The sequence below is a fragment of the Bombina bombina genome, chromosome 2, assembly GCF_027579735.1.
Source record: "Bombina bombina isolate aBomBom1 chromosome 2, aBomBom1.pri, whole genome shotgun sequence".
Taxonomy (NCBI): Eukaryota; Metazoa; Chordata; class Amphibia; order Anura; family Bombinatoridae; genus Bombina; species Bombina bombina.
The window spans coordinates 207,429,264-207,445,378 of NC_069500.1; the positions used below are offsets into that span (position 1 = coordinate 207,429,264).

Below are 16,115 nucleotides of genomic sequence, written 5' to 3' on the forward strand. Positions count from 1 at the left end.
AATCGCATTTGGCGGTGAAATGGTGGCATGAAATATACCAAAATGGGCCTAGATGAATACTTTGGGATGTCTACTAAAAAAAAAATATATACATGTCAAGGGATATTCAGGGATTCCTGAAAGATATCAGTCTAATGTATCTAGCGCTAATTTTGAAAAATAATGGTTTGGAAATAGCAAAGTGCTACTTGTATTTATGGCCCTATAACTTACAAAAAAAGCAAAGAACATGTAAACATTGGGTATTTCTAAACTCAGGACAAAATTTAGAAACTATTTAGCGCGGGTGTTTTTTGGTGGTTGTAGATGTGTAACAGATTTTGGGGGTCATAGTTAGAAAAAGTGTTTTTTTTTTTCAATTTTTTCCCCATATTTTATCATTTTTTTATAGTAAATTATAAGATATGATGAAAATAATGGTATCTTTAGAAAGTCCATTTAATGGCGAGAAAAACTGTATATAATATGTGTGGGTACGGTAAATGAGTAAGAGGAAAATTACAGCTAAACAAAAACACTGCAGAAATGTAAAAATAGCCTTGGTCCCAAACGGACAGAAAATGGAAAAGTGCTGTGGTCATTAAGGGGTTAATGGAGATTTGAAAATAAAGGACTGCTCTAAAAAAAAAAAAAAAAATTAACAAAACAAAAAAAAAACGTGTTTACATTAGAAGTGCAGAGTAAGTTTAAAATTATCATTAAAAGAGAACTGAAACCTGTTTTTTTTTTTTTTTTGCTGTGTGCATGGTTGTGTGTTATTTAGGTGGCTCCTGAGCAAATCTGTTTAGGGGCTCCATAAAGGTAAATACAGCCAGTGTTTTATAAACAATAATCTATATTCCTTGTAGCTTTCTCATTACAACTAACCTGAACAGGTGGTTTTGTCAGTGACAGTACCTCCCTTATCAAACACATGATAGTAAGAGATTACAGCTTGTGAGGGGCAGCAGGAATTCAGACAGACTCGCAATGGACAGAGACTTTTCCAATTGGTATCAAAGCCGATTACTGCTAACTTCCCACGTGACGCACCACCTTCTGTCCAAACTGACATAGCTGCTTAGATCTCCCTGAAGGGAGGCGCATTCAGATTTGCCGATTAGCAGTTTCATATCGGTTTGTGGCACAAGCGCATATAAATACTTGTGTGTCTACAGTTCTTTATTCCACACAACACTTAGTAAGACGGTTTCTAATATAAGAAACTGCAGCTTCTCACTGTGCTCACAACAAACTGCACCACAGAGTGGCAGCAGCAAAGTGACTGACTTTTTTATGGAGCAATATATTCACCAATAAAGAGTGACAGAGACAGCACGACTCCCAGCTGCAGCTATCAACTGTTCATTTGACAGCAGAGTCAGTGCAGCGATCAGTTATTCTCTCTCCTCTCTCTTATCCTCATGATGAAGGGGCTTACAAAACCCACCCCGACCTCTATCACAGCCTCTCACCCATTTGTTCATTTAAGGTGGATTAGCCTCAGTTACTGCTCATTGATAGAAATAGGCTATAAGAAGAAGATAATTAATACATTTATATTATATCAACCAATGTTTATTTATAGATAATTAAAAAAATGGAGATTGTGTTAAATATCTGAGTTTTTTTTTCATTAGAGAGAAACCTTTGCAAACATACCCAGTTCCTTTTACTGTACTGATCTGATATTTTGGCTTCCTAACAGTATACATTACTTAAGAGAACATTGCAATACGTTGTCACCAATAGTTCTCTGCCTTTTGAACAATCTGACTGTAAGTCATCCACATTCTTTTTTGTGAGTGAACAGCACAGCCAATCAGATGCCATACTAAATGTCCCCTTGACATTAAAGGGAGAGTATACTGTAAGATTATATGACTTTTTAATGGGTTCCCAACAATCTATTTTACAGTATTTTTTTTTTTTTTACAAGTAGCCTCTTTGCTACCTCTAACTATACTGAAAATGTCAGTACAGCTGCATTACTGTTTTAGGTGGTGTAAATAATAACAGTACAAGACATTAGTGTACAGAAGCTACGATCTTAGAGGAGAACCAACAGGAACAGGAAATGCAAAAAACAGGAAACAAGTGCAATAGAAATAAATTATAGAGTTGCATATAAAATAAACATAACAGCCATAGCATCTCTCTCTTTTAGTGTTAAGAAATCAACATTATGAAATGTTGGATGAGTCCTTGTAATAACACATTCTACAGCTTAAAGGGATGGTAAACTCAGTATAGGCATATATTACATCAAGATTGTCTATTTTTATTACATCTTCACACAAAATTTCCATTAAAACATGATATAGCCATTTACTTACTATTTCCTAATAAAGAATATACTGGTTCCGTAAAATCGCCAGCCCACCGTGACGTCACATAAATTTTTCCTTTGTGTGTCCAATGATCTTTCCTGTCGCTAGACAGGCTTCCTGCAATACATTTTTTGCGTATGCGCCCTAACAACCAATTCCTAGGATCGTAACAACCAATCAGCAGATTTTGCGCGTGCACATTCTATTTGGCGCATGCGTGTTATGTTAGTTTCAACACGGCACTCCGTTAGGACTTATGAAATATTAACCTTTTCTAAATGGGTAAGACCGCTCGCACACCCGATACACAGAAATGTTGCGATCGCAATGAAAAACTAAACATTGAATGTCACGAGTCAATGTTTACTTGATATACTCATGCAAACCAATGCGCATGCGTTAAAAATTAGAATATCGGGAGCGAACATTCTGACGTGAGGAGAGGGTGGAGACAGGACAAAGCACATAATAGTGTTAGAGATAGATAAGAGGGGCGGAGCAAGGCGGAGAGAAGCAGAGCAACAAGGTTAAATAAAATTATTAAAATTTACAATAAAATACATATAAATATATAAAACGGATAATGCGGTTTAGTAAATTATAACCATACAAATGTAAATATGTGATTATCAATTAAATGAGTTTACCATCACTTTAAGTTTCTTGGGCGGTTGTGAATTTCTGCCACTACGGGTGAAAACAAGCCCTCCTTGTACAAAGAGTTTCTTAGCCCTCTCTGAGGTTACTGGGTTCTTCTCAATACTTGCTGGCATGCTCTGTGCTTGACTGCCATCAGGTGTACCTGCTTGCTCAGGAATGTCATTAATATTAGTCTGGCATCACCTCTGTACATTCCTTACTGCCAATGGATGAGTGTGCCCTTGTAATATCAGATGAGTCTGGTCTGTCAACTGGATATTGAGAATCAGGCTGCTCAGCCACTCGCAGATCCACGGGATTGCGGCGATAGAGGGTTCCTTCAATGTCCACAAGATAGGAGCGTGGTGTAACTTTTGGCAGACATTCTCCAACGACTTGTTTGATCTCCAGGCAGCGGTTTCATACGGATTCGTTCCCCAGTATTCAATTCAGGCAAATCTCTGGCAGATGTGTCATATCGTTCCTTAAATACTTGCTTCTTAAGTCGTTACTTTTCTGGTATACCATGTATCACAGAGAGTTCAAGTAGCTTGTTGGCAACTGGTAAGGAGGTCTTTAATCTCCTTGACATCAGTCTCTGTGCCGGACTACTATCCATGCCCTCGGTTGGAGTGTTTCTCAAATGTAAGATGGTCTTCCACGGTTCTTTACCATCACTCTGTGCTTTCTTGCATACATTTTTAACAATCTTCACAGCAGATTCAGCTTTGCTGTTAGCCTGTGGATAACGTGGTGAAGAAGTCACAGTCTCAAACTCCCATTCAGTGGCAAATTTGCGGAATTGTAAGCTTGCGAACTGAGGGCCATTATCAGAGATCCCTTTATCTGGTTGTCCATGACGTGCAAACTGAGCCTTGCACCTCTTAACTGTAGTTTCAGTGTATAAGTCAGGAAGATGTTCAATTTCACAGAAGTCTGAGTAATGATCGATTAATATCAGATACTCTTTTCCTGCGTAGTTGAATAAGTCTATATTAACAATTACCTATAGAAAAATTATGTAATAAAAAAGCAGCAGAAGAAATCACACACACCATGGATTGTGTGAGTGATAGGTAATGTTAATTTTCAATTGAAGTATTGGCCTTTATGCATGTATGCAGAGATAAGAAGGCATTGGTGTATAAAGAGAAAGATAAGATAAATAGGTCAACTCTCCCAGCAAACTCAAATCATTTGAATTGGTTATGGTTTTACTGAGCAAAAACAACTATTAATAAATAAATAATTAAATAAACATCAAAGAGCAATTTCCCATACATTTTTTTTACTCTACAGTTGGTATAACAATTAATTGGAAATATGTTAAGGGTTAAAATATTGTATACTACACTGTCCCTTTCAGCAGAGCACGCACCTTCAGCTTTGCTATAGTAGCTATTGCAATTTGCAACCTAATAAGGTGTCACACATTTCTACACTGTAGATGACTTATGACTATGTGCTGCAAGGTTTGAAATATATTGCAGTAATAACTAAGGTTTATTGTCTTTTTAAGTTTGATTGTCTCTTAGGCAATATTTCAGAGCCACATATCTTGTTAATGCAGCAGTAAAATTGGCTGCAGATTTCCAGCATATTATTTCTAAAGCTTTTGAATTATAATAGAAAGAAAAACATGCACATTATTCAACTGTGTAGGGTAAAACATCTATATTGAAATAATTGTGATCTTGACCACTTATGTTAACACAAAGTAAGGAGACCAGATGTCCCAATTTGTCCAGAACAGTCTCGAATTTAGGAAGTCTGTACCTAATTTTTTAGTTGTCCCAGATTTTCTCAAATTTGTCTTGCAAAGCATTGTGCTACTTATTTGGCATTAGAGTACCCAAAATGAGCGCTACTTACATATCACAAGAAATTACTATTCCCTCTAAAGTGTGCGCACTCACACCTTATGGGGTACCGTGATTTGTCACGCTAAATAAGTTGCGCTCATTTTTGCACCATTTCACTTGTGCTACTTCCGACGAGGGCAAACAGGCGTGATAAACCCGATATCTCTCACACGTAACTGTTAGCGTACCATGTGTAATCTGACGCTCAGTTTGTATGCTGGATTGCCGGAATGCCTATCAGCTTGTTAACTGTGTGTAATTATAGTAGCACTGCTGCTGCTTTACACTAACAAATAATCATTTCTGCTCACAACTAGTATTAAATAGACAGTTTTTTAGCACCTCCTCAACATTTATGAGATGCCTGAATTTGTGTCAGAAAAATCAGGTCACCTTACGTAAAAGGACACTAATCTGTTAAAGCATTTTATAATTGCACTGTTGTTTGCACAAAATCATGTGTTTTACCCCTGCAAAAGGGGGTACATATTAGTAATGCAATACTAGAAGCAAGAGGCATATATGTGCAGCCACCAATCAGCAGCTAGCTAGTCCTAAGCCTACTTAGGTATGCTTTTCAACAAAGTACACCAAGAGAATTTAGAAAATGTGATAGCAGAAGTAAATTAAAAAATCTTTTTAAACTATGCTCTATTTGAACCATGCAAGTTTAATTTTATCTTTTAAGTCTTGTTAATTGAAAATAGGCAAATTAATTGAAAATGTCCATATTTTGATTTGAGATATATATATATATATATATATATATATACATACATAATATAAATATATATATATATATATATATATATATATAGCATTATTTGGAAGTGAAGGGCACTCTCAGGCATTTGTAGAGAAACACAAAAAATGTTTTATTGAATCATAAAAAACAGAGTCGACGTTTCGGCTCACATCTGAGTCTTCTTCAAGACAAAGAGAATCTTCAATCGGCATGTAGCCGTGCTCCCAACACAGGATATATATACAGTGTGAGTGTATGTACAGATTTGTAAGGAAGTTTATCATATAGTTCCTGGAAAGTAAAACGATATGCATTGCAATATTAACATCTTTATTACCTCATTATGTATCAGGAATATTTTACTAATATGATTTTAATAAAGGACAAAGTACCCTTTCATAAAATAAAATTATAGTCCGGTATAAAATTTTGCATTTCAATAACTTTCTTTTCACCTCTTTCTAACCCTTTACCCCTTTAATAATAAAATTATTTTTTTCCAGCAACATAAATGTTTTTTTTCACAGTAAAAGCAATCATATTGTGATACTCCCATGACAATACCTTAAATCGTTCAAAAATGGCGTATATATATTTCTGGCTAAAACAGAATTCAGGAATGATTGCTTTTGTTAAATAGGTTGGCTTTCTAATTGTTTAATGTAAGTTCAGTTATCAGCTTCTTTAGCGTAAATCAGGTAGTCCCTGTATAGGTTGAACTCGATGGATTTCTGTCTTTCAACCTCATCTACTATGTTGCTATGTTACTATGGTTTCAGTATTTGCAAGTAATCCTTACATAGAAACAGTAGGCAGCATATCATCATTTATGTTTGAAGAACAAAAAAATATATTTCAGTACATTTTAAAGATAAATAATTTCAATGCATTTCCATAAACAGTAATTTGTATGTTATGGTAGCCAATTTGAAATGGAGAATAAGAAGAAAGAAAGAAAGAAAGAGAAAAGAAAAACAGTCCAACTATCCAGAGAGAAGAAACCACGCTATCAGAAATTGTGACACCCTGTTTTGAATCTCTTCTCCAGATCACAAATTAGGTAATAAACATAATTATTAAAAAAGTGCAATTAGCCTCCAGTTAAATAGTAAGACCTTACAAATCTTGTTTTACACGGTCTAAGATTAATGGGACAGTGAGCAACCAGAGATTTTAATTTAAAATGTTTAGTAATTGCTAAATACTTTCATTATTTATTTTGTTTGTTTTCCATGTAACTGAGCTCTGAAAGTTGTAGATTTTCTAATTATCAGAGCCGGAAATACACATTGCGGACTTCTCAAGAAGAACCCTGCTAATAACTTTCCTGCATTGACTTTAACGGATAACAACTGAAAAACAATTGTCTATTTACAGGGTGTTTATTTAAAGGGACAGTCAACACCAAAATTGTTATTGTTTAAAATTATAGATAATGCATTTACTACCCATACCCCAGCTTTGCACAACCAACATTGTTATATTAATATACTTTATAACCTTAAAACCTCTAAATGTCTGCCTGTTTCTAAGCCACTAAAGACAGCCTCTTATCACGTGTTTTTTTATTTGCTTTTCACAACAGGGTAGTGCCTGTTCATGTGAGCCATATAGATAACATTGTACTTACGCCCGTGGGTTGTGGCAGACACTGCACTAATTGGATAAAATGCAAGTCAATAAATAAAAAGTCATGTGATCAGGGGGCTGTCAGAAAAAGGCTTAGATACAAGGTAATCACAGAGGTAAAAAGTATATTAATTTAACTGTGTTGGTTATGCAAAACTAGGGAATGGGTAATAAAGGGATTATCTATCTTTTTTTTATCAATAACAATTCTTGAGTTGACTGCCCCTTGAACAAATTAAACATGATTTACTAATAGAAACATATGCATATGACATTTTTTACAGACACACTCCAAGCCACTGTACCTGCAAAAAAGCACCAAGGCAATAATGCAGAGGGCATCTGGAAAACACCAGAGGCAATCTTGTTTTTAGCACATATATATATTTATTTATTTATTGAAATCATTATTTTGTTAATTGAAATAGCTCAGATTTTCAGTATGTATCCACACACAGGTTGATATCCCCATAAACCAGTAATGATTAGGCATCTGGCTATCAGAGCTTCACAACAAAATTATGCGCTTGATTATAATCTTTCATTTAAAGGGACTGTGTACTGTAATTGTTTTCTCCTCCTCTATGTGTTCCAAATTATATATTTGACCTGCTGGAGTGTATTAAATTGCTTACAAATAGCTGCTTTCCCTTTATTTGTAATTTGAAATAGCTGCTTTTGTCTGATGTATCCCACGTATACTGAAAATGTCAATACTTATACTACTGGTTATAGAAAAACAATGTAAACAAAAAGATTTACAAATAATCACGCTCCCAGTGAGTAATGGTAAGTAGACTTGTGCAGCACTGAATAATTTGTTTTCTGCAAGAATCATTCAGAACCATTATTCTGAACAATACGTTTTTCAGAATATTTGTGTGCTACAGTATTCAGTATTTTCGTTAAAATTTTCGTTAAAACAAATGTGAATGTTCTCTGTCCCTGTCAACTTGATACTTACCTGTAGTGAGCGGAGGAGCCGCACTAACCCTCTTCTTCATGGACTCTCAGACTGCGCTAATGCTCCTATTAGCGCGACTCCCCATCACTCTACAGGTACATTAGTGCGGCAGATCTCTTCTCCTTTAGCGCAGGCGTGGGATGCACTAATGTGGCCCTTCTTCACAGAGTCCAGGGCCTAATTCTCCTATAAGCGCAGCCCTGGACTCTGTAAAGAAGGTTGGGATTAGCGCGCCCCCGGTTTACGCTAAATGAGAAGGGATCCGCCATGCTAATGTACTTGTAACACACTATCGAGTCGCGTAATAGGAGCATTGGCACAGACTGGGAGCCTATGAAGAAAAAGAGGATTATCGGAGCTCCCCAGCGAGCTTACAGGTACGTAACACACGTCATGTAAAGAATAACGAAAATATACTTATGATTATTATCATATACTCATGATTATTATTATATTCGCTATTCTTTTAATTAGTGCATTTGGATATTCGTTTCGTCAAAACAAATATCCGTATTTTTTTGTTACAAATTGACATTTGTAGCGAAACAAATGCACATCCCTAATGCTAAGTAATAATGCTAAGTAATGGTCTCACTGTGTATAGAGAGATAAGAAAATGGAAGCTCAGCCCATTCCATTGGGTTGTGGTTTCAGTTACCAGAGACAGTTATTTTATATAAAAAAATACATTTTTTTTATAAAAACAATTGTACAGTACACTGTCCCTTTAATAATTATTGACATGTTAAATGCTAACAGGAACCAACGCCATCAGATACAAATGCTATTTGCTTAATCAATTATTATTATTATTCAATTATTATTATTATTATTATTTTTAAATAATAATACACATTTTTACACTAATAAAAAATAGCTAAATCAATAATCCAACACATACACGTGCCCACTATAGCAATAATGCCCCTGACATGTATATGTATCACTATGGTTTTGGAGCACAAGAGGTTAATTGCACAGATGCTGCCTATAGCATCACAGAACACTACCAGTCAACATACAGGTCAGGTTCTTCAGCCTGTGATCTAGTTACTAAACCCATTCATTTGTTTGTCATTATTCCTGGAATTTTGTTTTCAGATTTTGAAATCAAGAGAAATATAATGATTTTGTGTTGTTTTAAGAAGGAAAAGATTTTGCCCTGGAGGGGTATTAACGGCAGCAGAATAATTTGCTAATTGTAATGATATTGACAGAATTCAAAAATCGTTATCGGTGTAAAACAAATGCAAGATTGTGATCAATATATTTGGAGCTACAAGTTGCTGCTTAAAAGAAAAGGGACACACACAATTCTAAAGATAATTTCACTATAACCTGCGCCTATATCCGCATTAGAAAACCTTTATTATTACACAATGCAGCTATTTGCATCTGGACTTTTCTTTTATAGTAGTTTTCTGTGTGTTTCGCTAATACCACCTTAAGCACATCGAGCAGGGAGGCATGGGCGGGGTTAGCGCTGAGTGCTGGCTGCTTTAGCCTCAGACACTGGAGCTGCTCGGGATATAGAATCTTACAGACACCTGCAGCAAATCTCAGTCGCACACCTCGTGTTTTTATTTATTTATTTTTTGCACTAACTTCATGAGCCGATACTAGAGAAGTGGAACAAATCACCCAGTATTAGCTGATGAGGTGCAGAGACTGAAATCCACACAAAGTATTCGGCACAGAACAAAATTCCTGTGAAAGTACCAGATCTGCGCTTTATTACCGAAACTGGATCTTTAAACACAGGGCAAGAACACCGAAGTGGGACAGAAGTGAGATCCAAGGCAAGCAACTGGGAGCAGATGTCCGGCAAGACCCGGGAGACTTCTCTGCCCGCAGAGCTCCCATAGGGCATAGACAGCTATTTTCACAAACCGTCACTGAGGCATTATATAAACATGCACAGCATATGACAAACACATTATACATGTGACAATGTGTTACACGAAATGAACATTAACAAACTGTGAACGGAAATTAAGTGCATTCACATATTCTATTTAAATAGTTTGGTCATTCTTAAAAACTGCTCGGATAAAGATCACTAGGCTTATCCTGGTGCATGCACATCTTGTACAGTCTATATAAATATTGCATGTGCACTTTTAGCATTCACTGATTGTTGCATAAACAGGGTATTGGTTCAGATATAATATCACTGATCACATACATTATATTATCTAGGTGCACTTGCCCCTGCGGTGCTGTTCTGCTCTGTGCCTTTCCCCGAGGAGCTGTGCTGGAGCAAGCATGCCCTGAAGTGCAGAATGCAGAAGGGCGTGCGCTGCAACGAGGGCCACGCTCTGTACCTGGCCCTACTAGCCCGAAAGGAGGGTACCAAGAGGGGCTTTATCTGCAAAAAGGCGTCTGAGACCAACAGGTGGCATGAGAAGTTGTTTGCCCTCTACCAAAATGTTCTTTTTTATTTCGAAAATGAACAGAGTGGAAGGCCCTCAGGGATGTACTTGTTGGAGGGTTGCAGCTGTGAGCGGATACCTCCACCTATAGTGGCCAGTGGAAGCAAGGAAACCATGGAGAAGCAGGTACTCATTTGGCTATAGGCAAAGTAATCAAAGATGTATTGAGGGAGAACAACCATTCAAATTCCTGTTATGCTAGAAGTATATGAGTTAATGTGAATCAAGTGGTATCAGGAATTTAAGTCATTTTTCTCCTTGAAGAGTTCTTTAATTCTTATTGAGGCAACAACTATTCAAAGTATAAGTAAATTATTTTTTCATTTTTCTTTTGAGTTATCCATAAGATTAACAAGCTGGGGATTTGCTATGCCAGTGATTTTTAACCTTTTTTTTTGCCGTGGCACACTTTTTTACATTAAAAAATCCTGTGGCACACCACCATCCCAAAATTTAAAAAAAATCACACATTGTAGCCTAATACAGCATATATATATATATATATATATATATAAACATACACACAAACACACACATACTGTATGTATTGTGCTGTTATGCCATGCCTCCTACAAACAACCCCTGCACTGGGAGTAAAAAACAAGCAAAGTTTAAAAAATATGTCACACTGTTGTCAGTCTGCCGTGGCACACCTGAGGATCTCTCACGGCACACTGGTTGAAAAACACTGTGCTATGCAATATGTGGTGACCCTCATTGGTAGATAAGTGGTTTTAGGTCAAACTGTTAATTTGCATCAACCCAAAGCTGCTTTATATCATTTTAAAGATAAAGAGACTTTTTAATGTAAAAATGATATTACTGTGACACTGATGCTGCAATATGTTGCTATGCTTAGAGTTATAGAACTGTTTCTTTAAATTTATTGCATAGATCCTAGTCCCTTGTAAAAACATCTGTGTTAAAAAAATGTGTGCCTGTATATTCTGCATTAGTTTTATATTTACATGCACTTGCTACTATAAAACCTAATTTAGCTTATACTTGATTAAATGGTTAATCCAGATGCTTGAGCCTTTATGGCTAAAGCAGAACATGATTCCGACTGTTGGTTGCCACAAGGAAGGCTGCAGTGCTAATGCAAGTGTGTAGAACGCATCAGTCTGATAGCACAGAGTGAAAAGTTTAGAAAAATCAGAGCCAGATTTAGAGGCAGGACTGAAAGGAACAAGTATGTTAATAATGAAAGTATGCAGAATATAAACAGTTACCCTTTGCTTCTCATATAAACTGTATGAAGAGAATTCTGTGATGCATTAAATAGACAAACATAGTGTATTAAAATTGTTAGCATTGTTTATCAAGTACAGTTATTATTGTTAATTAGTTTAGCACTGCCAAATGATGTAGTGTGGGGTACATAAGTAGGGGTATATAATGACAAAGGTTTGTGTTAAGATACAAATATGTAATAAAAGACTAAGCAAAAAAAAAAAAAATGAATAAGGAATAGGGCTGGGCCCTGAAGAGCTTCCAGTCTACAGGTTGAGGGGATATAAGATTTGGGGTAACTTGTGATGTGGATTATAGTTGCAACAGTATTGTGGCCCAAAAGGAGGGCACAGAGAAGGGCATTAGCGAATGTAAATAGTATTTTACAATATACCAGAGCTTCCACCTATGCTGCATCTTGTGGGATTTCCTTGGTTTGGGCGCTTTGCTTGCAATCCCTCCTGCAGCTTCTCTGGACCTTATAAAAACCCTGGTTTGCTAAGAAGGGTCTAGCCACACCCCTAGTCTGCCAATTGCACAACCAATAACCCACCCAGTTCTGCCCACTTCCTAATCACCTCTGTTGTAATGCAAATCTGCCACCAGGTTGCAGCAACTGTGTCCCTCCCCCTTACAAGTTCTCTAACCTCTCCATCCCACGTAGTGCCCATGAAACCTTGGGAGGTATGAAATACTTATAGTTGCAAAAAATACCTGTTTACAAGTTAGCACTGCTATAACGATTACTTTTGTTTGCCTGTGATCTTATGCACATGAATCTGTTGTCAATCTACAAATAAATTATACAAATTTGCGTCTGTAGATACCCAGTTGTCCCTAATGACATGTTGTGTGACTTAGGAGCTTGAATTGGAGACAATGTGCATGATCAACAGCAGAGGATTCTTTCATTTGTTTCAAATTTCGGATTTTTGTACAACATTTTAACATTCTTTTAATGTAATAGTATTTCTAATTCTCTTTAAATGCAGTATTCAAATTATGCAATGTTAGAAATTAGAAACATTTGAATCGATATATTTGTATCTATTATGTAGCAATTTACTAAACTCCCTACCATATTAACTATTGAACTTCTGTATAGTATTTGGTAAATGGAATGGTACATTCGAAATTTCGAATGTGGATATTCAATCTAATTATGAACATTAAAAAACGAAAGTAACTTTAAAAAAACGGAAATAACATTCGATTACTGAATTTTATCAACATTTGTTTGTCCAAAACACATGTCCACGGGACTATTCATTCTACCAAGCAGATTGCACTTTAACCACATTCGCCCATCCCTAACTTCTGTGCACCTCAATAAGTACTTATATGTTCTTCTGATCTTTTTATTGCTCAATTGCTTTTAGTCATTTGGATGCATTGCATTTATTCATCAATTTTAGTGCTTCTTTCTGTGAGTTAGTCACACAAGATATAAAGATAGATATATATATAGCTGTGATTAGCTGTGCGCAGACAGGGGGCGGCATTGCACAAGAGCATTGCGCTCTTGTGCAATGCTAAATTCCGGCAGCGTAATTCAGCCCGCCAGTACACCCCTGTCCGCAGTAGCTTGATAAATCAACCCCTAAGTTCTGGATTTGCACGGATCTTAGTGTGTTGAACTTTAACAAGAAGAAATCTGGCTACAAAAAGAGCCGAATGCTGTGATTGGCCGCCACATTCAGATCGTCGCGAATCATCTGAATGAACATGCCTTGTTTGCGGAAACATACAAAAGTGAAAACAAGCCCTACTACAGAGTACAAAAAATGATTTTTTGTTTATTATTTTTCTCTAGTATACATGGTGAACAGTGTGAGAGTCATTATCATCTAAATAGTTTAGTCAAACATTTATAGTTTGTTATTTAATAAATCCTAATGTTCACAGTCATCCCTGTCAAAACTGTACTTAGCATATTAAAATGAATGTATAAATCACCACTTTTTTGGGAGTCACCAAATGACAATCGTTGCTGCACGGTTCATTGGCTGCATTGTTCAGGTGTGTCTGACTGAGCTGATACATGCTCGTTAGAAGTCAATCAGCTGTATGTGTATTATAAGCCCCAAAAAGAAATTTAATTCCAGAAACCATCTATATCTTGTGATTCACTGTTTACAGGGAGAGTAAAAGTAAAATGTGATTCATTTTGAGAAAGTAAAATATGCAGTGAAAAAGCTTGATCAATTAATTTTTTTTGGTTGGAATTTTAAAGGGACACTATAATCGGTTAGAACATGTAATTTTGGCACTACTTGTTGTAAAAAAATAATCTGTTTTTAAGCCTTGCAAAGGGGTCAATCACATCGGTATAGTCTTGTGAGCTGCAAATACTTCAGCGTCTAGAGCAGAGCTTTCCAAACTTTTCTTGTTGGTGACATACTTTTTAGACCTACATCATTTCGCGACACGGTAATTAATTCAGTTGTACTAGCAAAAAGGAGGTTAAACTAACTTGTTTTAAAATATACGGACACATACATAAATTATATAATAATATGTATTTACAAGTAACAGTATGTATGTGCAAGAATTAAAAAAAAGTTTAACACCAATAACTACTTACTATTTTAATGGGATGTATATATATCCATATATCAAGAGCAGGAGCAGCAATGCACTACTAGGAGCTAGCTGCAAAAAAAACCCCTCTGACTTAAGCTCAGCGTTTAAGCTGCCACCCTCAGAGCTCCGTGAGCCCTGCTGACTACTGCCCGCGCTGCAAACACACTGCTGTCCCACTCACTGACTACACATGCAGTCACAAGCCAATTAAGGAGACTACACGTGCAGTCAGGAGCCAATGTGCCGCCAAAGCCGCCAATGGGAATAGTTTCAGTTCCCACTGAGCTGCGCCAATTGGTTAAGATGATCTGTGACCCACTAGGTATCAATCATGTGTCAACCATGTGATATGCATAGCAGGCAGGCGGAAAGTCAGAAACCAAAAAAAAAATATTAAAAAAAATATTAAATTTAAAAAAAAATTGTGCTGAAGCAGGGACACACCTACACACTGCTGCCGACACACTAGTGTGTCCCGACACACAGTTTGGAAAGCACTGGTCTAGAGTAACAAAGTCAGTTATTTGCAGGTTGTGTGCCTCTGTCAGCTGACTCACTGGCTTTTTCCTGCTTGGGACCAGCAGTTCTCTGCAGTTTCTTATCAGGACTTTAGCTGTGTGTTTAACCTGTGTGCTTTGGTTAAACACACAGAGACCCATATTGAGTAGAGAAAACATTAAATATAGTTAATAAATAAATAAATAAATAAATATATATATATATATATATATATATATATATATATATATATATATATATATATATAATAAAAGCATGTTATTTTTCCACTGCAATATCCATTTAAAGTAAAGGTCAATTTTGATGAATTAGTGCCCGGTTTTTAATAATCCTATTAAAAACAAGGGCACTTTAATTCATTAAAATTGACATTTCACTCGTTTTCTTCAAAAACCTATCTTTTAATCCTGGCAGCTGCTCCAGCACTTCCTCCGCCTATCGCAAGCCGTCTTCACGGGTCCAAAATGACTAATCCGGCTTCCTCCAATCACGGCATTGCATCAGGCCAAGATTCCCCCGGGGAAAGCCGTGATTGGAGAAAGCCTCTTGCAGAGGCTTCCAACGGCCGTGGGAATCGCTGGAGCGGCTGCCAGAAAGAAAAGGTACGTTTTTAAAGAAAAAGAGTGAAATGTCAATTTTTATGAATTAAAGTGCCCTTGTTTTTAATAGGATTATTAAAAACCGGGCACTAATTCATCAAAATTGACCTTTACTTTAAATTGACCTTTACTTTAAATGGATAATACCTGTTTACAAGTTAGCACTGCTATAACGATTACTTTTGTTTGCCTGTGATCTTATGCACATGAATCTGTTGTCAATCTACAAATAAATTATACAAATTTGCGTCTGTAGATACCCAGTTGTCCCTAATGACATGTTGTGTGACTTAGGAGCTTGAATTGGAGACAATGTGCATGATCAACAGCAGAGGATTCTTTCATTTGTTTCAAATTTCGGATTTTTGTACAACATTTTAACATTCTTTTAATGTAATAGTATTTCTAATTCTCTTTAAATGCAGTATTCAAATTATGCAATGTTAGAAATTAGAAACATTTGAATCGATATATTTGTATCTATTATGTAGCAATTTACTAAACTCCCTACCATATTAACTATTGAACTTCTGTATAGTATTTGGTAAATGGAATGGTACATTCGAAATTTCGAATGTGGATATTCAATCTAATTATGAAC

General features: G+C 36.3%; 1 protein-coding gene across 1 annotated transcript in view; it reads left to right on the forward strand.

Moving 5' to 3' along the window:
• Positions 1-9,690: 9,690 nt before the first annotated feature.
• RASGRF2 (Ras protein specific guanine nucleotide releasing factor 2) overlaps positions 9,691-16,115 on the forward strand; it is a 1,049,304-nt gene continuing 1,042,879 nt past the window's right edge. The window contains 1 exon segment of the mRNA XM_053701460.1: positions 9,691-10,706. Coding sequence (XP_053557435.1) covers positions 10,431-10,706 — 276 coding nt within the window. The 5' untranslated portion in view covers positions 9,691-10,430.